This window comes from Heteronotia binoei, chromosome 2, assembly GCF_032191835.1.
Source record: "Heteronotia binoei isolate CCM8104 ecotype False Entrance Well chromosome 2, APGP_CSIRO_Hbin_v1, whole genome shotgun sequence".
In the NCBI taxonomy this organism is placed as follows: Eukaryota; Metazoa; Chordata; class Lepidosauria; order Squamata; family Gekkonidae; genus Heteronotia; species Heteronotia binoei.
In genome coordinates this window covers 11,116,976-11,139,531 of record NC_083224.1, presented here as the reverse complement: position 1 = coordinate 11,139,531, position 22,556 = coordinate 11,116,976, and the positions used below count along the sequence as shown (strand labels likewise).

The following is a 22,556-nucleotide window of genomic DNA, read 5'->3' as shown; positions in this document are numbered from 1 at the left end:
GATCAAGTAGAAATGGTCATGTTAAGGTCTTGTCCCTGGCACCTCCAACTACAAGGATCAAGTAGAAATGGTCATGTTAAGGTCTTGTCCCTGGCACCTCCAACTACAAGGATCAAGTAGAAATGGCCATGTGAAGGTCTTGTCCCTGGCACCTCCAACTACAAGGATCAAGTAGAAATGGCCATGTGAAGGTTTGTCCCTGGCTCTTCTAACTACAAGGATCAAGTAGAAATGGTCATGTTAAGGTCTTGTCCCTGGCACCTCCAACTACAAGGATCAAGTAGAAATGGTCATGTGAAGGTCTTGTCCCTGGCACCTCCAACTACAAGGATCAAGTAGAAATGGTCATGTGAAGGTCTTGTCCCTGGCACCTCCAACTACAAGGATCAAGTAGAAATGGTCATGTGAAGGTCTTGTCCCTGGCACCTCCTACTACAAGGATCAAGTAGAAATGGTCATGTGAAGGTGTTGTCCCTGGCTCTTCCAACTACAAGGATCAAGTAGAAATGGTCATGTGAAGGTCTTGTCCCTGGCACCTCCAACTACAAGGATCAAGTAGAAATGGTCATGTGAAGGTCTTGTCCCTGGCACCTCCAACTACAAGGATCAAGTACAAATGGTCATGTGAAGGTCTTGTCCCTAGAACCTCCAACTACAAGGATCAAGTAGAAATGGCCATGTGAAGGTTTGTCCCTGCCTCTTCTAACTACAAGGATCAAGTAGAAATGGTCATGTGAAGGTCTTGTCCCTGGCACCTCCAACTAAAAGGATCAAGTAGAAATGGTCATGTGAAGGTCTTGTCCCTGGCACCTCCAACTACAAGGATCAAGTAGAAATGGTCATGTGAAGGTGTTGTCCCTGGAACCTCCAACTAAAAGGATCAAGTAGAAATGGTCATGTGAAGGTGTTGTCCCTGGCACCTCCAACTACAAGGATCAAGTAGAAATGGTCATGTGAAAATGTTGTCCCTGGCACCTCCAACTAAAAGGATCAAGTAGAAATGGTCATGTGAAGGTGTTGTCCCTGGCACCTCCAACTAAAAGGATCAAGTAGAAATGGTCATGTGAAGGTGTTGTCCCTGGCACCTCCAGCTAAAAGGATCTAGTCATATTGTCACACTTTTTATTGCTTAATCTCACGTTTTTTTTTTTTAAAAAAAATTAAATTTAAAATTATGAAAAAAACTATATTAAAAATGCAAATACTTTCCATTTCCCTTACTTCTCCTACCATTCTCTGTTGTTTAAATGTTTGGAGGGCGGCGCTAGTGGGCAGCTCACCCAGGGCACCAAAACCCTACCACCGGCCCTGCGCGGGGACTGAACCTTCCGCGTGCAAAGAGGGGACTGTGGAGTCGCGGCCCCGGAGGGCAGCACGACCGACTCACCTGACAACATGCTGGCACTGCTGACGGGCGTGCTGCTCCCTGGCATGCTGGTGGAGCTCATCCGAGCCTGGTCCTTCACGATGGGATCTGCAAAACACGGAACCCCCCCACCCCAGGTTAGAGCGGCCGTATTATTCCTCCAAAACACCAAACAGACATAAGAACATAAGAAAAGCCCTGTTGGATCAGGCCAGTGGCCCCTCCAGTCCAACACTCTGTGTCACATAAGAACATAAGAGAAGCCCTGTTGGATCAGGCCAATGGCCCATCCATTCCAACACTCTGTGTCACATAAGAACATAAGAGAAGCCCTGTTGGATCAGGCCAGTGGCCCATCCAGTCCAACACTCTGTGTCACATAAGAACATAAGGGAAGCCCTGTTGGATCAGGCCAATGGCCCCTCCAGTCCAACACTCTGTGTCACATAAGAGAAGCCCTGTTGGATCAGGCCAGTGGCCCCTCCAGTCCAACACTCTGTGTTACATAAGAACATAAGAAAAGCCATTTTGGATCAGGCCAATGGCCCATTCAGTCCAACACTCTGTGTCACATAAGAACATAAGAGAAGCCCTGTTGGATCAGGCCAGTGGCCCCTCCAGTCCAACACTCTGTGTCACATAAGAACATAAGAGAAGCCATTTTGGATCAGGCCAATGGCCCACTCAGTCCAACACTATGTGTCACATAAGAGAAGCCCTGTTGGATCAGGCCAGTGGCACCTCCAGTCCAACACTCTGTGTCACACAGTGGCCAAAATTTATTTATATATATATATATACATACATAGACACACACACTGTGGCTAATAGCCACAGATGGACCTCTACCCCATATCTTAATCTAACCCCCTCTTGAAGCTGGCTATGCTTGTAACCTCCACCACTTCCTGTGGCAGTGAATTCCACATGTTAATCACCCTTTGGGTGAAGAAGTACCTCCATTTATCTGTTCTAACCTGACTGCTCAGCAATTTCATTGAACGCCCACGAGTTCTTGTATTGTGAGAAAGGGAGAAAAGTACTTCTTTCTCTACTTTCTCCATCCCATGCATAATCTTGTAAACCTCTATCATGTCACCCCGCAGTCGACGTTTCTCCAAGCTAAAGAGCCCCAAGCGTTTCAGCCTTTCTTCATAGGGAAAGTGTTCCAGCCCTTTAATCATTCTAGTTGCCCTTTTCTGGACTTTCTCCAATGCTATAATATCCTTTTTGAGGTGCGGTGACCAGAACTGCACACAGTACTCCGAATGAGACCGCACCATCGATTTATACAGGGGCATTCTGATACTGGCTGATTTGTTTTCAATTCCCTAACAGCCATCACTGCATTCTGGAAGCTAAGGAGGGTTGGCTTTGGTTACTACTTGGATTATGAAAGTAGAAAAGTGGGGTATAAATATCGCAAATAAAATCCCACGGTATTTTTCCCCTGCTGACAATACAGAGGTATAGAAGGCATTTACATCAGTACAGCTGAATGAGTTGCCGTCAGCAGTTTTAATGGGAAATACCGAGGTATTACCATTCGCCGATAGATTTATAATAATAATAATAAGTTTTTATTTATACCCCGCCCTCCCCGCCAAGGCAGGCTCAGGGCAGCTTACAAAGCATGATATAATATCATGGTATAACAATAAACAGATAATAAAATCAATAAACAACCGCATAAATACAATATATAGATTACTATTAAAATTAAGCTAAAAACAATACAATGGCGCTACAATCTCTGTTTATCCAAGATAGCGTAATAATAGTTCTGGTTCCATCTTAAAAGGCTACCTTTTAAGACCGGCTTACCTGAGCGACCGTCTTTCCCCATATGAACCCCAGAGAGCACTGAGGTCTGCCGGGAAAAATATAATGACCATCCCTGGGCCGAAAGAGATCAAACTTCAGAACACCCGAGCACGGGGCTTTTCAATTGCGGCCCCCGCCCTATGGAATCAGCTCCCTGAGGAGGTGCGGGCCCTGCGGAACCTTGATCAGTTCCGCAGGGCCTGCAAGACCACCCCCTTCAAGCTAGCATATACGGACTGCTGAATAAGGTAGTTAATTAAGGATCCGCCAACACGGTCCTATTCAAGGACCTATGTCATTGTGTAAACTGTATACTGACAGAACTAGCGTCGAAAATGCCACCGTCACTGTCAGTTTAAGCTATAACAATTTAATTATACTGACTGGTTTTTAAATGATGTTAATTTAAAGTTTTATATCTGTTAAATTTAAAGTTTACATTTCTCACTGTATGTTTTATGAAATGTTGTTAGCCGCCCTGAGCCTGCCTAGGCGGGGAGGGCGGGATACAAATAAAATTTTATTATTATTATTAATTGGAAGAGGACGGTTTTGCGAACTGATTGAGATCCCATAGGGCCCGCACCTCTTCCGGCAGCTGATTCCACCATCGGGGCGCTTTTATGGAGAAGGCCCTGGTTGTTTGAAGTTTGGCCTCCTTAGGCCCAGGGATTTCCAAAAGATTATGTACCTGCAGTTCAGATCAAATAGATTCTATTGATCACACAGGCTTAGATTGTCCCATATTTTCAGACAGAAGATCAAAGTTAATTCTTCCTTTACTTGGAGCTGGTTCCAATTCCCCAGATGAGAAAATAAATTTCTTGGTTATTAAAAGGGAGTCCCCTGTGCAAGCACCAGTCGTTTTCGACTCTGGGGTGACATTGCTTTCACAACTTTTTACAGGGTGGTTTGCCATTGCCTTCCCCAGTCATCTACACTACAAGCTGGGGAACCATTTGACCGACCTCGGAAGGGTGGAAGGCCGAGTCAACCTGGAGCCGGCTACCTGAAACAGCTTCCTTTTGGATCGAACTCAGTCAGGAAGTTCATAGAATCACAGAGTTGGAAGGGACCTCCAGGGTCATCTAGTCCAACCCCTTGAACAATGCAGGAAACTGAAACACACCTCCCCCTAAATTCACAGGATCTTCATTGCTGTCAGATGGCCATTTGGCCTCTCTTTAAAAACCTCCAAAGAAGAAGAGCCCACCACCTCCCGAGGAAGCCTGTTCCACTGAGGAACCGCTCTAATGGTCAGGAAGTTCTTCCTAATGTTGAGCCGGAAACTCTTTTGATTTAATTTCAACCCACTGGTTCTGGACCTACCTTCCAGGGCCACAGAAAACAATTCCACTCCATCCTCTAGGACAACCCTTCAGGTACTTGAAGATGGTGATCCTATCACCTCTCATCTAGTCCAACGCCCTGCACAATGCAGGAAACTCACAAACACCTCCCCCTAAACTCACAGGATCCTCATTGCTGTCAGATGGCCATCTAGCCTCTGTTGAAAAACCTCCAAGGAAGGAGAGCCCACCACCTCCTGAGGAAGCCTGTTCCACTGAGGAATCGCTCTAACGGTCAGGAAGTTCATAGAATCATAGAGTTGGAAGGGACCTCCAGGGTCAGCTAGTCCAACCCCCTGCACAAGGCAGGAAACTCACAAACTCCTCCCCCTAAATTCACAGGATCCTCATCGCTGTCAGATGGCCATCTAGCCTCTGTTTAAAAACCTCCAAGGAAGGAGAGCCCACCACCTCCTAAGGAAGCCTTTTCCACTGAGGAACCGCTCTAATGGTCAGAAAGTTCTTCCTAATGTTGAGCCGTAAACTCTTTGGATTTAATTTCAAAAGAATTTCAAGAAAAGCTGGTGGGAAACAATTTGTATCATCTGCGTGGGCTTTTTGCATGGCAATTTAGGCGGGCTGCTTAACGGCCCTAGATTAAGGTGTATAAGACTGGATATTTTGTTGGCCCTTTCCGGTGTTTGTGCTTGTGGGGCCCTTGGCATCGCACTGCTCTCAGCCTTGCCGTCTCACGAAAGAACAGAAAACTGGGACCGTGAAGAGGCCGACTCACAAAAGTAAGGGTGCTCCATTGCTTCTCTTGCTGTGAGCCGGGACTGGTGATCGTATCGCAGCAATTTGTCTAGGAAATCCAGGGCCTCCGGGCTGACCAAGTGCTGATTCTCGCTGTGAACGAAGCGTTCCCATCGCTTGCGGGAGTGCCTGTGCGGGGGAGAAAGGACGACTGAGCAAACAGCAGGGGGTCCAGAAGCCATCTGTAGAGGCCTAGAAACAGAAGCCTGGGAGGGAGGGAAAAAAGAAAGAAGGGACGGAGGAAGGGAGGAAGGAAGGGGAGGGGAGGGAGGAAAGGAAAGGAAGAAGGGAGGGAAGGAAGAAGGGAGGGAGGGAGAGAGGGAAGGAAGGAAGGAGGGAGGAAGGGAGGGGGGAGGGGAGGGAGAAAGAAGGGAGGGAGGCAAGGAACAAAGGAGGGAGGAAAGAAGGAAGGGAGAGAGGAAGGGGAGGGAAGGAAGAAGGGAGGGATGGCGGGAGGGGAGGGAGGAAGGAAGAAGGGAGGGAAGTGAGGGAGGAAGGAAGGGGGAGGGGAGGGAGGCAGAGAAGGGAGGGGGAAGGAAATGGAGAGGAGTGAAGGGAGGAAAGGAGGGGGGAGGGGAATGGGAGGAAGGGGAGGGGAGGGAAGTTAGTGGAGAGGAGGGAAGGGAGGGAGGGGAGGGAGGGAGGGAGGGAAGGGGAGGGAGGGAAGGAAGGAAGGGGGAGGGAGGGAGGGAAGGAATGGGGGATGGAAGGCAGGGAGAGAAGGGAGGGAGGGAAGGAAGGGAGGAGGGGAGGGAGAGAAGGAAGGGAGGAGGGGAGGGAAGAAGGAAGTGGAGAGGCGGAAAGGGAGGAAGGGGAGGTGAGGGAGGGAGGGAAGGGAAGGAATGGGGGAGGAAAGGGAGAGAAGGGAGGGCGGGAAGGAAGAGAGGGAGGGAGAGAAGGGAGGGAAGGAGTGGGGGAGCGGAGGGAGAGAAGGGAGGGAAGGAGTGGGGGAGCGGAGGAAGAGAAGGGGAGGGAGGGAGGAAGGAAGGAAGGAAGGAAGGAAAGAAGGAAGGAAGGAAGGAAGGAAGGAAGGAAGGAAGGAAGGAAGGAAGGAAGGAAGGAAGGAAGGGGGAGGGGAGGGAGAGAGAGAAGGGAGGGAAGGAGGAAGGAAGTGGAGAGGAGAGGAGAAGAGAAGAGAGGAGGGAGGGAGGAAGAAGGGAAGGAAGGGAGGAAGGGAGAGGAGGGAGGGAAGGAAGGAATGGGGGAGGGGAGAGAGGGAGAGAAGGGAGGAAGGGGAGGGAAGGAAGGAAGGAAGGAAGGAAGGAAGGAAGGAAGGAAGGAAGGAAGGAAGGAAGGAAGGAAGGAAGGAAGGAAGGAAGGAAGGAAGGAAGAGAGGGAAGTGCGGAGGGAGGGAGGAAGGCATCTAACTCAAAGAAACGCTGCTTATCATTTCTGCAGCGCTTGCAGAATGCCTGTATTCTACACAGTGGATTACAATAATGATGAACCACAGTTTCACAATGACAAGTAAATAACAACGAACTGTTTGGCACTATAAATGCGGTTTATAATATAACAGCTAAGCCCTTAAAGGGAAACGTCCATGTCAATTTAGAACACCTTGTTTTGCTGCATATAGTAAAAAAAGTCTCAAGTGCAAAAGTCGTCTTCCTCAGTCACGTTGTCGATCAAGCCAAACAAAAGTATCAAGTCAAGGGACCGGTTTCGGTGTCCAGGCCTTCATCAGCCAAGAATTAACTTGGCAGTTCAATGCATCATGGCTTCAAGCCATACATAAAGATAAAGTGACTTGCTATTTGAAGCACCAGTCCTTTCCTGTTTAGGGCAAAAATATTTGCAAATACCAGCCGAAAAATAGCGGAGAATAAGGATTTCAATCCAGCTGTCCCCACTCTAAAGTCCGCGCTGTCCGCTACAACTCACTGGCTCTCCCGTTTCATCCACAGACAACCAATTTTGCAGCACAGCAGCTGCTGAGATGAAAGAAAAGCTGCATCAGGCGACGCAGGTATGAGCTTCCTGGGACACATGGCGGATTGGAAACGCCCCTCCTTCCCTTACCCACTACAGCACACCGACTCGGTTTCTCCTAATGAGCCCCGAACTATTTTCAGTCCGACCCGCACGTCCGGCCCCGGCTCACCTGCCCAAGATATCGTTGAAGCGGGGGTCGAGTTCTATGTTGTACTTGTCGATGTAGTCGTACAGGTCTTCCGTACCCAGCACCTTCGCTATTCTCACCAACTGCGAACAGACAACGCGGAAGACGGCAGCGTGACCGTCGGCCAGAATTTGCCCGACCACCAAGCGGAGGGAAGCAGGGGAGGCTGAAGACTGGGGGGAGGCTGGGGGGTGGGAAAGGAGGAAAAGGGAGAGTCCATGGGGGCTTCCAGGGAAGGGAAAGATGAAAATTGAGATGCACTCCCCTAAGCCCTTGTGGGCCCCCTTGTTTGTTTAGAAGGCATAAAAGGAAGCATTTCTTCACCCAAAGGGTGATCAACACACGGAATTCACTGCCCCAGGAGGTGGCGGCGGCTACAAGCGTAGACAGCTTCAAGAGGGGATTGGGTAAACATCTGGAGCAGAGGTCCATCACTGCCTATTAGTCACAGGGTATTGTTGGAACTCTCTGTCTGGAGCAGTGATGCTCTGTATTCTTGGTGCTTGGGGAGTGGGGCACAGTGGGAGAGCTTCTGGTGCCCTGGCTCCACTGGTGGACCTCCTGATGGCACCTGGGGTTTTTTGGCCACAGTGTGACGCAGAATGTTGGACTGGATGGGCCATTGGCCAGATCCAACATGGCTTCTGTTATGTTATGTCTGGGGGCAGTGATGCTCTGTATTCTTGGTGTTTGGGGAGTGGGGCAACAGTGGGAGGGCTTCTGGTGTCCTGGCCCCACGGGTGGACCTCCTGATGGCCCCTGGGTTTTTTGGCCACTGTGTGACACAGAGTGTTGAACTGAATGGGCCATTGGCCTGATCCAACATGGCTTCTCTTATGTTCTTATTCTGAGACTCTGAATGAAGAGTGGGGTATAGATCACAGCTCTTCTCTTCTGTTGAAGTGCAGTCCCTTTTAAATGCAATGGCCAGAACCCCCTTTGGAGTTCAATTGTGCTTTTCACACCCTTGCTCCTGGTTCCACCCCCAAAGTCATAAGAATATAAGAGAAGCCATGTTGGATCCAGTCACACAGTGGCCAAAAAACCCCAAGTGCCATCAGGAGGTCCACCAGTGGGGCCAGGACACTAGAAGCCCTCCCACTGTGCCCCCCCAAGCACTCAGAATACAGAGCATCACTGCCCCAGACAGAGAGTTCCAACAATATGCTGTGGCTAATAGCCACTGATGGACCTCTGCTCCAGATGTTGATCCAACCCCTCTTGAAGCTGCTTATGCTTGTAGCCGCCACCACCTCCTGTGGCAGTGAATTCCACATGTTCATCACCCTTTGGGTGAAGAAGGACTTCCTTTTATCCGTTTTATCCTGACAGCTGAGCAATTTCATTGAATGCCCATGAGTTCTTGTATTGTAAGAAAGGGAGAAAAGGACTTCTTTCTCTACCTTCTCTATCCCACGTATCATCTTGTAATCCTCTATCATGTCCCCTGGCTCCACCACCCCCCTCAAAGTCCCCAGGTATTTCTTGAGTCGGATTTGGCAACCCTACAGTGAGCTGAAGGCACGAGACCACAGAGGGAGGATGGCACCGAGCCTGCCCTGAGAGGAAGGGACGGTGGCTCAGTGGTAGAGCATCTGCTTGGTAAGCAGGTCTCAGGTTCAATCCCCGGCATCTTCAACTAAAAAGGGTCCAGGCAAGTAGGCGTGAAGAACCTCAGCTGGAGACCCTCGAGAGCAGGGGAGGGACGGTGGCTCAGTGGTAGAGCATCTGCTTGGTAAGCAGAAGGTCCCAGGTTCAATCCCCGGCATCTCCAACTAAAAAGGGTCCAGGCAAGTAGGAGTGAAGAACCTCAGCTGGAGACCCTGGAGAGCAGGGGAGGGACGGTGGCTCAGTGGTAGAGCATCTGCTTGGTAAGCAGAACGTCCCATGTTCAATCCCCGGCATCTCCAACTAAAAAGGGTCCAGGCAAGTAGGCGTGAAGAACCTCAGCTGGAGACCCTGGAGAGCCAGTCTGAGTAGACAATACTGACTTCGACGGACCCAGGGTCTGATTCAGTATAAGGCAGCTTCATATGTTCATCTGTTCACCTGATCGTAATTGTCGTGGCCATGGAAAAAGGGCTCCTTCCGGAAGATCATGCTGGCGAGCATGCACCCCAAGCTCCACATGTCCAAACTGTAATCGTACATCTGCGGGGAAGCAAAAGAGGCCTGTTAGTACAGCTGCTCTGCAAACTCAGGAGAAGAAAAACGGCTCGTTTCTGTTGTAGGTGCAAGCTTGTCGCCTGGGAAAGACTTTTCCCCGAGGAGAACGGGCAGACGCTGTTTACACAAGGGAAAGGCGCTCCGGAATGAAAACGTTCTACGGCGGCACCAATTTTTACTCCCGTGCGATAACGCAGCGGCGATTGTGTGCTCACTGACAGAATTTCTATAGCAGTATCAGGAAGCTTAACATCAGTTTCCTACATCCCTGAGACAAGACAGCAGAGGTCGTACCAAGCCACAAAGACGCTGCAGTTTGGACTTCTGGGTAAACACCCCCCCATGTCTGAACCACAGAGAGCCAGTTTGGTGGAGTAGTGAAGTGTGTGGACTCTTATCTGGGAGAACCGGGTTTGATTCCCCACTCCTCCACTTGCACCTGCTGGAATGGCCTTAGGTCAGCCATAGCTCTCATAGGGTTTGTCCTATGAGCCAGTTTGGTGTAGTGGTGAAGTGAGCGGACTTTTATCTGGGAGAACCGGCTTTGATTCCCCACTCCTCCACTTGCACCTGCTGGAATGGCCTTGGGTCAGCCAGAGCTCTCACACGGCTGTCCTTCAAAGGGCAGCTTCTGTCGGAGCTCTCTCAGCCCCACCCACCACACAGGGTGTCTGTTGTGGGGGGAGAAGAGATAGGAGATTGTGAGCCACTCTGAGTCTCTGATTCAGAGAGAAGGGCAGGGGATAAATCCGCAGTCGTCGCCTTCTTCATTCCACAATTCCATGTCCAAACTGACGACTGGGCTGGCACAGATCCAGATGCAAGCGGCACCTGGAAGGATCTGGGGGTGGCAGGGCAGCCAAGTCGCAGCCGCCTTACAGCAAACCCTGGAGGGTTTTCAAGGTCAGAGACTAACAGAAGTACCGTAGGTTTGCCATCACCTGCCTCAGCATAACCAACTTGGACTTCCTTGCTGGTCTCCCAGGACTGACCCTGCTCTGGCAGAAGCTGAAGAAGATATTACATTTATATCCCGCCCTATACTCTTAATCTCCGAGTATCAGAATGGTCACAATCTCCTTTACCTCCCCCCCCCCCCACAACAGACACCCTGTGAGGTAGGTAGGGCTGAGAGAGCTCTTACAGCAGCTGCCCTTTCAAGGACAACTCCTATGAAAGCTATGGCTGACCCAAGGCCATTCCAGCAGCTGCAAGTGGAGGAGTGGGGAGTCAAACCCGGTTCTCCCAGATAAGAGTCCGCACACTTCACCACTACACCAAACTGGGGGGGGGGGGGGGGGGAGGAAGAGAAGGAAGAAGAGGAAATTGGATTTATATCCCGCCCTCCACTCCAAAGAGTCTCAGAGAGGCTCACAATCTCCTTTCCCTTCCTCCCCCACAACAGACACCCTGTGAGGTGGGTGGGGCTGGAGAGGGCTCTCACAGCAGCTGACCTTTCAAGGACAACCTCTGCCAGAGCCATGGCTGACCCAAGGCCATTCCAGCAGCCGCAAGTGGAGGAGTGGGGAATCAAACCCGGTTTTCCCAGATAAGAGTCCGCACACTTCACCACTACACCAAACTGCAAAGGCCACCACAAATTTGAGCTTCCCACGACTGCTTTTCACCTCGTCCTGACACCTGCAGGAGAGCTGCTGTGACCCATTTCGAGGTCGTGATTCGCAGACTGAGAATCGGTGGCATTAGGCTGAGGCATTTGCCGGTTTCTCAGCTTCCTTCTCCCTCGCAACGCTGAGACTGGACCGCACTTACTTGATAATCTACAAGAAGTTCGGGGCCTTTGAAGTATCTGGAAGCGACTCGGACGTTGTACTCCTGGCCGGGATGGTAGAATTCCGCCAAGCCCCAATCTATTAGCCGCAGCTAAAAATGGAAGAGGGAATATATGAACTTAGGAGGAGCCCTGCTGGATCAGACCGTTGGATTAGACCATTCCAGTCCAGCCTCCTGTCTCACACTGTGGCCAACCAGTTCCTCTGGAGGGCCAACAACAGGGCATAGAGGCCGAGGCCTTTGTAAGAACATCAGAAGAGCACAGCTGGATCAGACCAGAGAGGGTCCATCTAGTCCAGCCTCCTGTCTCACACCGTGGCCAACCAGTTCCTCTGGAGGACCAAAAGCAGGGTATAGAGACTGAGGCCTTCACAAGAACATCAGAAGAGCCCTGCTGGATCAGACCAGGGAGGGTCCATCTAGTCCAGCCTCCAGTCTCACACAGTGGCCAACCAGTTCCTCTGGAGGGCCAACAACAGGGCACAGAGGCCGAGGCCTTCACAAGAACATCAGAAAAGCCCTGCTGGATCAGATCAGTAAGGGTCAATATAGTCCAGCATCCTGTCTCACACACTGGCCAATTAGTTCCTCTGGAGGGCCAACAGAAGGCAGAGAAAAAAGGCAATTAATTTTAATGGCTTTGTTTCATTTTGAAACTTCAAGCTCCCCTGAGTAGTTTTCTGCAGAGGCCATTTTGTATTAGGCCAACGGCCCATCCAGTCCAACACGCTGTGTCACACAGTGTCCAAAAATTTATATATATACACATATACACATATATATACACACTGCGGCTAATAGCCACTGATGGACCTCTGCTCCATATTTTTATCTAACCCCCTCTTGAAGCTGTCTATGCTTGTAGCCGCCACCACCTCCTGTGGCAGTGAATTCCACATGTTAATCACCTTTTGGGTGAAGAAGTACCTCCTTTTATCTGTTCTAATCCGACTGCTCAGCAATTTCATTGAATGCCCACGAGTTCTTGTATTGTGAGAAAGGGAGAAAAGGACTTCTTTCTCTACCTTCTCCATCCCATGCATAATCTTGTAAACCTCTATCATGTCATCCTGCAGTCGACATTTCTCCAAGCTAAAGAGCTCCAAGTGTTTTAACCTTTCTTCATAGGGAAAGTGTTCTAAACCTTTAATCATTCCAATTGCCCTTTTCTGCAATTTTTCCAATGCTATAAATATCCTTTTTGAGGTGCGGCGACCAGAACTGCACACAGTACTCCAAATGAGACCGCACCATCGATTTATACAGGGGCATTCTGATACTGGCTGATTTGTTTTAATTCCCTTCCTAATAATTCCCAGCATGGCGTTGGCCTTTTTTATTGCAAACGCACACTGTCTTGACATTCTCAGTGAGTTATCTACCACGACCCCGAGATCTCTCTCTTGGTCATTCTCTGCCAGTTCACACCCCATCAACCTGTATTCGTAGCTGGGATTCTTGGCCCCAATGCGCATTACTTTGCACTTGGCCACACTGAACCTCATCTGCCACGTTGACACCAATTGATTGACGCCAAGTTATCCAATTAATTTTTTAAAAAATACAACTGATGCCGCAGATAGGTGTAAACACAGACAGAGCAAAAGGGGGGTGGTGGTGTTCTGGTAATGCCACACCCAAGCAGAAAGCTACCAGGCAGAAGGCGACGTTTCTGAGTTCCTTCCCATCTTACCTTTCTGTGTTCGTGGTCAATCATGACATTGTGGGGTTTAACGTCTCTATGCATGATCCCCATACTGTGACAATAGTCCAGAGCCTGCAGAAGAGAAAATACATACAACCAGAGGGTGTTTGTCATTTTATTTATTTTTATTTTATTTATTTATTTATTTATTTATTTATTTATATTCCGCCCTTCCCAACAAGTGGCTCAGGGCGGCTCACAGCATAAAATCCCACATAATGACATTTAAACATAGAACAGTTAAAATTAATTAATACATTTAAGTTATAAAATATTTTAAAATTACAAAACATTTAAAACATTTAAAACATTAGGGACAGCAACCTCTAATATAACTACACCTGGATTTCTTGTACCAGCTAGCCATAGGCCAGCCGGAAGAGGGTTGTCTTACCGGCCCTGCGGAACTGGGCAAGGTCCCGCAGGGCCCTCACCTCTTCCGGCAGCTGGTTCCACCAGGATGGGGCCGCCACAGAAAAGGCCCGGTCCCTGGTGGATTTTAAGTGGGCTTCTTTTGGCCCGGGGATAACTAGGAGATTTCGAGTTCCCGATCTCAGTACTCTCTGGGGCAAATGTGGGGAGAGACGGTCCTTCAGGTAGGCAGGTCCTAGGCCATATAGGGCTTTAAAGGTAATAACCAGCACCTTGTACCGGACTCGGTAAGCTATTGGCAGCCAGTGCAGATCCCAGAGCCCTGGGATGTGCTCCCTTCTTGGGAGTCCTAACAACAGCCGGGCCGCGGCATTCTGCACTAGCTGTAGCTTTCGGGTTTGGCACAAAGGCAGCCCCATGTAGAGAGCGTTGCAGTAGTCCAACCTCGAGGTGACCGTAGCGTGGATCACTGTTGCTAGATCGTCGCGCTCCAGGAAGGGGGCCAACTGCCTTGCCCGCCTAAGATGAAAAAAAGCGGACTTGGCAGTGGCTGCTATCTGAGCCTCCATCGTTAAGGAGGACTCCAATAGTACCCCCAAGCTGTCAGAGGAGAGATGTCACCATTTTGCATTCCTTCCTACTGAAAGCTAACAGACGGACAGTCTTATGAGAACTTCCCAATTTAGACTCTCAGAATCACAGTCGGAAGGGATCTCCAGGGTCATCTAGTCCAACCCCATCCTGCACAATGCAGGAACTTCACAAATGCCTCCCCCCGTGCACCCCCTTCCTGCCCTCCTTCAGAGCCAGCTTGGTGTACAGGTGAAGCGTGCGGACTCTTATCTGGGAGAACCGGGTTTGATTCCCCACTCCTCCACTTGCAGCTGCCGGAATGGCCTTGGGTCAGCCATAGCTCTCTTATCTGGGAGAACCGGGTTTGATTCCCCACTCCTCCACTTGCAGCTGCCGGAATGGCCTGGGTCAGCCACAGTTCTCTTATCTGGGAGAACCAGGTTTGATTCCCCACTCCTCCACTTGCAGCTGCTGGAATGGCCTTGGGTCAGCCATAGCTCTCTTATCTGGGAGAACCGGGTTTGATTCCCCACTCCTCCACTTGCAGCTGCTGGAATGGCCTTGGGTCAGCCATAGCTCTCTTATCTGGGAGAACCGGGTTTGATTCCCCACTCCTCCACTTGCAGCTGCTGGAATGGCCTTGGGTCAGCCAGAGCTCTCTTATCTGGGAGAACCGGGTTTGATTCCCCACTCCTCCACTTGCAGCTGCTGGAATGGCCTTGGGTCAGCCATGGCTCTCTTATCTGGGAGAACCGGGTTTGATTCCCCACTCCTCCACTTGCACCTGCTGGAATGGCCTTGGGTCAGCCAGAGCTCTCTTATCTGGGAGAACCGGGTTTGATTCCCCACTCCTCCACTTGCAGCTGCTGGAATGGCCTTGGGTCAGCCATAGCTCTGGCAGAGGTTGTCCTTGAAAGGAGATTGCAGGCCGCTCTCTGTCTTTGAAAGGGCAGCTGCTGGGAGAGCCCTCTCCAGCCCCACCCACCTCACAGGGCGTCTGTTGTGGGGGAGGAAGGTAAAGGAGATTGTAGGCCACTCTTTGTCCTTGAAAGGGCAGCTGCTGTGAGAGCCCTCTCCAGCCCCACCCACCTCACAGGGCGTCTGTTGTAGGGGAGGAAGGGAATGGAGATGGTAAGCCGCTCTGAGCCTCTGATTCAGAGAGATGGGTGGGGTATATATCTGCAGTCGTCTTCTTCCTATTCATCCTTTTAACTTACACGCACGCAAAGTGTGGTGTAGCGGTTAAGAGCATCAGACTAGTGTTTGGGAGACCCAGGTTCGAATCCCCACTCATGCCCCATAAGCCCACTGGGAGGTCATGGCCCAGTCACGCTCTCTCAGCCTAGCCCACATTACCGCGACGTAAGCTGCGCTTCGTCCCCATTGGGAAGAAAAGTGGGGTGCGAAGGAACTAAATAAAAGACACAACATGAGCAAGCGAATGCAGACTCACCTTCAAGATTTCATACATGTAGAACCGAATGTCGTAATCCGTTAACGTTTGGTACAATTGCTGCAGGAGGGAAACACAACACAGTCGGGGTAAGAACATAAGAGAAGCTGTGTTGGATCAGGCCAACGACCCATCCAGTTCAACGCCGTGTATCACACAGTGGCCAAACTCCAGGTGCCAACAGGAGGTCCACCAGCAGGCCCAGAAGCCTCCAGAAGCCCTCCCACTGTCCTCCCCCCTCTCAAGGACCAAGAATACAGAACATCACTGCCCCAGACATAAGAACATAAGAGAAGCCATGTTGGATCAGGCCAATGGCCCCTCCAGTCCAACGCTCTGTGTCACAGAAGAACATAAGAGAAGCCCTGTTGGATCAGGCCAATGGCCCCTCCAGTCCAACACTCTGTGTCACATAAGAACACAAGAGAAGCCCTGTTGGATCAGGCCAATGGCCCATCCAGTCCAACAATCTGTGTTGCACAGTGGCAAAAAAACCCAGATGCTATCAGGAGGTCCACAAGTGGGGCCAGGACACTAGAAGCCCTCCCACTGTGCCCCCCCCCAGCAACCAAGAATACAGAGCATCACCGCCCCAGACATAAGAGAAGCCATGTTGGATCAGGCCAGTGGCCCATCCAGTCCAACACTCTGTGTCACATAAGAACATAAGAGAAGCCCTGTTGGATCAGGCCAATGGCCCATCCAGTCCAACACTCTGTGTCACATAAGAACAGAAGAGAAGCCCTGTTGGATCAGGCCAAAGGCCCATCCAGTCCAACACTCTGTGTCACATAAGAACATAAGAGAAGCCCTATTGGATCAGACCAATGGCCCATCCAGTCCAACACTCTGTGTCACACAGCGGCCAAAAAAACCAGGTGCCATCAGGAGGTCCATCAGTGGGGCCAGGACACTAGAAGCCCTCCCACCGTTGTCCCAAGCCAAGCACCAAGAATACAGAGCATCACTGCCCCAGACATAATGTTCTATCTATCCCTTGTGGCTAATAGCCACTGACACATCTCTGCTGAACCCAGGGCAGCTATGCCATGAAGAAAATCTCCCCGTTTCCACCACTCCAAATTCACGGTTACTTCCTGCTCACTTCCCACCCCCACCAACCTCATTCCCCCTCCCCCATCCATACACATGAACACCTGGAGCGGCAGAAAATCCATAGCCTTTCCCGGTGGGTCCCAAACCGTACCTTGAAGTCTGTGTTGTTTACATGTTCAAAAACCAAGGCCGGAGTCCGAGACTGGAAAAAAGGAAGGAAAAGAAGTTAGCGTGTCAACTCTGTGCTGCAGACTTTAATACACTGTTTACAGACCCACTGTCGGCCTATTTCTACCCCCCTCTAATTCATGGTCCTCCCTTGAGGAAGAACATAAGAGAAGCCATTTTGTATTAGGCCAATGGCCCATCCAGTCCAACACTCTGTGTCACGTAAGAACATTAGAGAAGCCCTGTTGGATCAGGCCAATGGTCCATCCAGGCCAACACTCTGAGTCACATAAGAACATAAGAGAAGCCATTTTGTATTAGGCCAATGGCCCATCCAGTCCAACACTCTGTTTCACATAAGAACATAAGAGAAGACACGTTGGATCAGGCCAATGGCCCATCCAGTCCAACACTCTGTGTCACATAAGAACATAAGAGAAGCCCTGTTGGATCAGGCCAATGGTCCATCCAGGCCAACACTCTGTGTCACAGAAGAACATAAGAGAAGCCATGTTGGATCAGGCCAATGGCCCATCCAGTCCAACACTCTGTGTCACATAAGAACATAAGAGAAGCCCTGTTGGATCAGGCCAATGGCCCATCCAGTCCAACACTCTGTGTCACATAAGAACATTAGAGAAGCCCTGTTGGATCAGGCCAATGGCCCATCTAGTCCAACACTCTGTGTCACATAAGAGAAGCCATGTTGATTCAGGCCAATGGCCCATCCAGTCCAACACTCTGTGTCACATAAGAACATAAGAGAAGCCCTGTTGGATCAGGCCAATGGCCCATCCAGTCCAACACTCTGTGTCACATAAGAACATAAGAGAAGCCATTTTGGATCAGGCCAATGGCCCATCCAGTCCAACACTCTGTGTCACGTAAAAACATAAGAGAAGCCATTTTGGATCAGGCCAATGGCCCCTCCAGTCCAACACTGTGTGTCATGTAAAAACATAAGAGAAGCCATGTTGGATCAGGCCAATGGCCCATCCAGTCCAACACACTGTGTTACACAGTGGCCAAAAAACCCAGGTGCCATCAGGAGGTCCACCAGTGGGGCTAGAAGCCCTCCCACTGTGCCCTCCCAAGCACCCAGAATACAGAGCATCCCTGCCCCAGACAGAGAGTTCCAACGATAAGCTGTGGCTAACAGCCACTGATGGACCTCTGCTCCATATGCTTATCCATTCCCCTCTTGAAGCTGGCCACGCTTGTATGCTAAGTTGGTAGTTCCCACACTCATCTAACTTTTGCTGGTCAGAAGGGCAAGAATTTCTACGAAGTCTGGATGGTCCGGGCTGGCCCGATCTCATGGGATCTCAGAAGCTAGGCGGGGTGGGCTCTGATACGTACTCGGATGGGAGACCACCAAGGAAGCCCAGGGTTGCTCTGCAGAGGCAGGCAATGGCAAACCAGCTCCGTTAAGTCTCTTGCCTTGAAAACCCTACGGAGTCACCAAAAGTCGGCTGAGACTGCATGGCACAGGGGTGGCCAAACTGTGGCTCTCGAAGCCTCCACCGCCCCATCAGCCAGCTTGGAGAAGGCATTTCTTTCTTTAAATCACTCTTCCATGCCAACCCAGCCAGCAGCTTGGAGAATGCATTTAAAGTTAAAAGTTGCTTTCTTTCCACCACTCTCTCCCCCCTCCCTCTCCATCTATTTTCCTTCCTTCCTTCCTTCCTTCCTTCCTTCCTTCCTTCCTTCCTTCCTTCCTTCCTTCCTTCCTTCCTCTCTCTCCCTCCCCCATCTATTTGCCTTCCTTCCTTCCTGTCTTGCGGGTCTCAAGCATCCGACAATCATGTCTCGCGGCTCTCAGGCATCCGATGTTCATGTCTTGCGGCTCTCAGACGTCTGAGTTTTATTCTATGCGGCTCTTACGTGAAGCAAGTTTGGCCATCCCTGGTAGGGCACTTCCCACCGCACCACTCTCGGACCAGGAAAAGGCAGGCGGAAAGTTCCTCCGAGTGATACCAACCGGATTAAAACGCCTACTGTAAGCAATTCATAGACTCGGATCGTCGAGTCGGAAGGGACCGCCAAGGTCATCTAGTCCAACCCCCTGCACAATGCAGGGAATTCACAAATGCCTCCCCCACCATCCCCAGTGACCCCTGCTCCATGCCCAGAAGATGGCAAAAACCTCCAGGATCCCTGGCCAAGCTGGTCTGGAGAAAAACTGCTTCCAGACTCCAAAGCGGCGATCAGCGTTTCCCTGGGCATGCCAGCAACGGCCATGAGGATTCAGAAACGGGGCAGAAAAGAGACAGAATGAAGAGCAAGATTACACGCTGTGCCCTGTGATCCACAGGTGCCTGACACACCATCATACGTTCTTAGGATGCTAGGAACTCTGTTGTGGTGTCGTTGTTTGAAGAGGTTGTTGGCATTTGTAGCCAACTTTGGATGTTTCTCAGTGAGAGAAAACACCCTCCCGTTCTGTCTGGCGGGGGGGGGGGGGTGCTGTTTGTGAATTGCGAGTCCACAAGCCCCGATGACCAGCTAAGGAACGCTCCCCAAAAGACACCCCGCCGCTCCATCACCGTATCGAAAGCCCTGCCCTGCAAAAGAAGGTTAGCAGGCCCACCCGGAGGATTCCGAAAGCCATCCGTCGGCATCCTTCGGCCTGCTCCCCGCTTCAAAATTATACGCTTCCCAGGTTGCAGAATTGAGGTGCAGAAAACTCAGGGCCGTGAAAGGGGCTATTCACGTGCAAAGGGACAGCTGTTGATTAAGCCCACAGAAATTCGCTTCGTACGAAGCTTCCGGCACGTTGAGTCCCTTTTGGTCCAGTGGCCTTTCCTACTGAGTCCCAAGCTGGAGGCAGAGAAAGAGAACCTTGCCACCTCTCACGGTGAGGATGGCTTAGGGCAGGGGTGGCCAACGGTAGCTCTCCAGATGTTTTTCTGGCCTACAACTCCCATCAGCCCCAGCCAGCATGGCCAATGGCTGGGGCTGATGGGAGTCGTAGGCAAATAAAATCTGGAGAGCTACCGTTGGCCACCCCTGGCTCAGATAATACACTTTCTTTTTTGGCATCTGGCAGGATGGAGCAAGGAATGTCTTCAAGGCCAGCGTGGCACAGCGGTTAGGGCTGGAGACCTGAGTTGACCCCTAACACACCCCAGCTGGCTGATGTGAAGAAGAGAGGGCGTTTGCAACCGCAGGCAGCCCCTGGTGGGCATGTAAATATGTACAAGCGTTCTGAAGACAAAGAGCTAGTCAAATTAAGTTATATCGCTAACATAAATCTAACATTAGACCCAGAGATCTTATGAACATGAACATATGAAGCTGCCTTATACTGAATCTGACCTTTGGTCCATCAAAGTCAGTATTGTCTTCTCAGACTGGCAGCGGCTCTCCAGGGTCTCAAGCTGAGGTTTTCCACACCTATTTGCCTGGACCCTTTTTTGGAGATGCCGGGATTTGAACCTGGGACCTTCTGCTTACCAAGCAGATGCTCTACCACTGAGCCACCGTCCCTCCCCTGCTCTCCAGGGTCTCCAGCTGAGGTTTTTCACGCCTACTTGCCTGGACCCTTTTAGTTGGAGATGCCGGGGATTGAACCTGGGACCTTCTGCTTCCAAACAGATGCTCTACCACTGAGCCACCATCCCTCCCATGTTCTCCATGCTCTCCAGCTGAGGTTTTTCACACCTATTTGCCTGGACCCTTCTTTGGAAATGCTGGGGATTGAACCTGGGACCTCCTGCTTCCCAAGCAGATGCTCCGCCACTGAGCCACAGCCCCTCCGCTGCTCTCCTGGGTCTCAGGCTGAGGTTTTTCACGCCTACTTGCCTGGACCCTTTTTAGTTGGAGATGCCGGGGATTGAACCTGGGACCTTCTGCTTCCCAAGCAGATGCTCTACCACTGAGCCACCGTCCCTCTCCAATCTTCTTTATTAATCTTCTTATTAACTAAACAGTCAGACCCAAACCGAAACATACAACGTAGTGGCACCGTACACATCTTATTGTCAATAGCTCACATACTGTTAGCATCAAAATGGAAAGCGCACTTTCTACCCACGCTGACCGAGCGGTAACATCGATTGCAAGAACGCTTTGTGATAAGCAAAATATCAACTAATATACAGACAATCTTGCCGGAAAAATACGCGTCAAAATTTGTACCGGTGCGGTTTCCGATTGTGGAATACGTCTCCCCACCCCTTCCCCGGATTGGCTCCTCCTTCATCCCTCACTCACCACCGGGTCTTTCACAATATCCGCCAGGGTGATGATGTTCGGACCGCCTCGCAAGTTCTCCAGGATTTTGATCTCGCGTTTGATTTTCTTCTTTTTCACAGGCTGGCAAAAGGGAAAAGGGGCAGGTTACGGATAGCGGCGTCCCGAGCTTTGAGGGGGAAATCAATAGGAACACCGTAGCTTACGACTGCGGCTGCAACTGGTTGTTACCGACTTGCTGTATTGATTGTTTTAAATTGCAGGGGGGGAGCATACTTATGCCATTTTGAATTTTAAACTATTGCAAGGGGACCTGTATCGTGGCAAAGTACTGATCAGCTAAATGCCTTATCTACTGATCCTCTCCTCAAAATCCAGTATCCAGCAGAAGAGTCTTGCTGGGTCAGACCAGTGAGGGTCCATCTACTCCAGCCTCCTGTCTCACACAGTGGCCAGCCAGTTCCTCTGGAGGGCCAACAACAGGGCAGAGAGGCCGAGGCCTTCATGAGAACATCAGAAGAGCCCTGCTGGATCAGACCAGTGACGGTCCATCTACTCCAGCCTCCTGTCTCACACAGTGGCCAGCCAGTTCCTCTGGAGGGCCAACAACAGGGCAGAGAGGCCGAGGCCTTCATGAGAACATCAGAAGAACCCTGCTGGATCAGACCAGTGAGGGTCCATCTAGTCCAGCATCCTGTCTCACACCGTAGCCAGCCAGTTCCTCTGGAGGGCCAACAACAGGGCAGAGAGGCCGAGGCCTTCATGAGAACATCAGAAGAGCCCTGCTGGATCAGACCAGTGACGGTCCATCTGGTCCAGCCTCCTGTCTCTCACAGTGGCCAGCCAGTACCTCTGAAGGGCCAACAACGGGGCAGAGAGGCTGAGGCCTTCACCAGAACATCGGAAGAGCCCTGCTGGATCAGACCAGTGAGGGTTCATCTAGTCCAGCCTCCTGTCTCACAGAGTTCCTCTGGAGGGCCAACTACAGGGCAGAAAGGCTGAGGCCTTCATAAGAACATCAGAAGAGCCTTGCTGGATCAGACCAGGGAGGGTCCATCTGGTTCAGCCTCCTGTCTCTCACAGTGGCCAACCAGTTCCTCTGGAGGGACAAGAACAGGGCATAGAGGCCGAGGCCTTCATAAGGACATCAGAAGAGCCCTGCTGGATCAGACCAGCGAGGGTCCATTCAGTCCAGCCTCCTGTCTCACACAGTGGCCAGCCAGTTCCTCTGAAGGGCCAACAACAGGGCAGAGAAGCTGAGGCCTTCACCAGAACATCAGAAGAGCCCTGCTGGATCAGACCAGTGAGTGTTCATCTAGTCCAGCCTCCTCACAGAGTTCCTCTGGAGGGCCAACTACAGGGCAGAGAGGCCGAGGCCTTCATGAGAACATCAGAAGAGCCCTGCTGGATCAGACCAGTGAGGGTCCATCTGGTCCAGCCTCCTGTCTCTCACAGTGGCCAGCCAGTTCCTCTGAAGGGCCAACAAAGGGGCAGAGAGGCTGAGGCCTTCACCAGAACATCGGAAGAGCCCTGCTGGATCAGACCAGTGAGGGTTCATCTAGTCCAGCCTCCTGTCTCACAGAGTTCCTCTGGAGGGCCAACTACAGGGCAGAAAGGCTGAGGCCTTCATAAGAACATCAGAAGAGCCTTGCTGGATCAGA

The 22,556-nt window shown here is 50.9% G+C and overlaps 1 protein-coding gene across 1 annotated transcript in view; it reads right to left on the bottom strand.

Moving 5' to 3' along the window:
- The window catches only part of CSNK2A1 (casein kinase 2 alpha 1), a 60,651-nt gene that overhangs the window by 4,348 nt on the left and 33,747 nt on the right, over positions 1-22,556 (bottom strand). The window contains exons 4-12 of the mRNA XM_060230578.1: positions 20,917-21,018; positions 16,685-16,735; positions 15,478-15,537; positions 13,068-13,151; positions 11,354-11,464; positions 9,464-9,565; positions 7,397-7,497; positions 5,273-5,421; positions 1,388-1,474 (exon numbers count right to left, since the gene is read on the bottom strand). Of these exons, the coding sequence (XP_060086561.1) occupies positions 1,388-1,474; positions 5,273-5,421; positions 7,397-7,497; positions 9,464-9,565; positions 11,354-11,464; positions 13,068-13,151; positions 15,478-15,537; positions 16,685-16,735; positions 20,917-21,018 (847 nt within the window). The remainder of the gene's footprint in view (positions 1-1,387; positions 1,475-5,272; positions 5,422-7,396; positions 7,498-9,463; positions 9,566-11,353; positions 11,465-13,067; positions 13,152-15,477; positions 15,538-16,684; positions 16,736-20,916; positions 21,019-22,556) is intronic.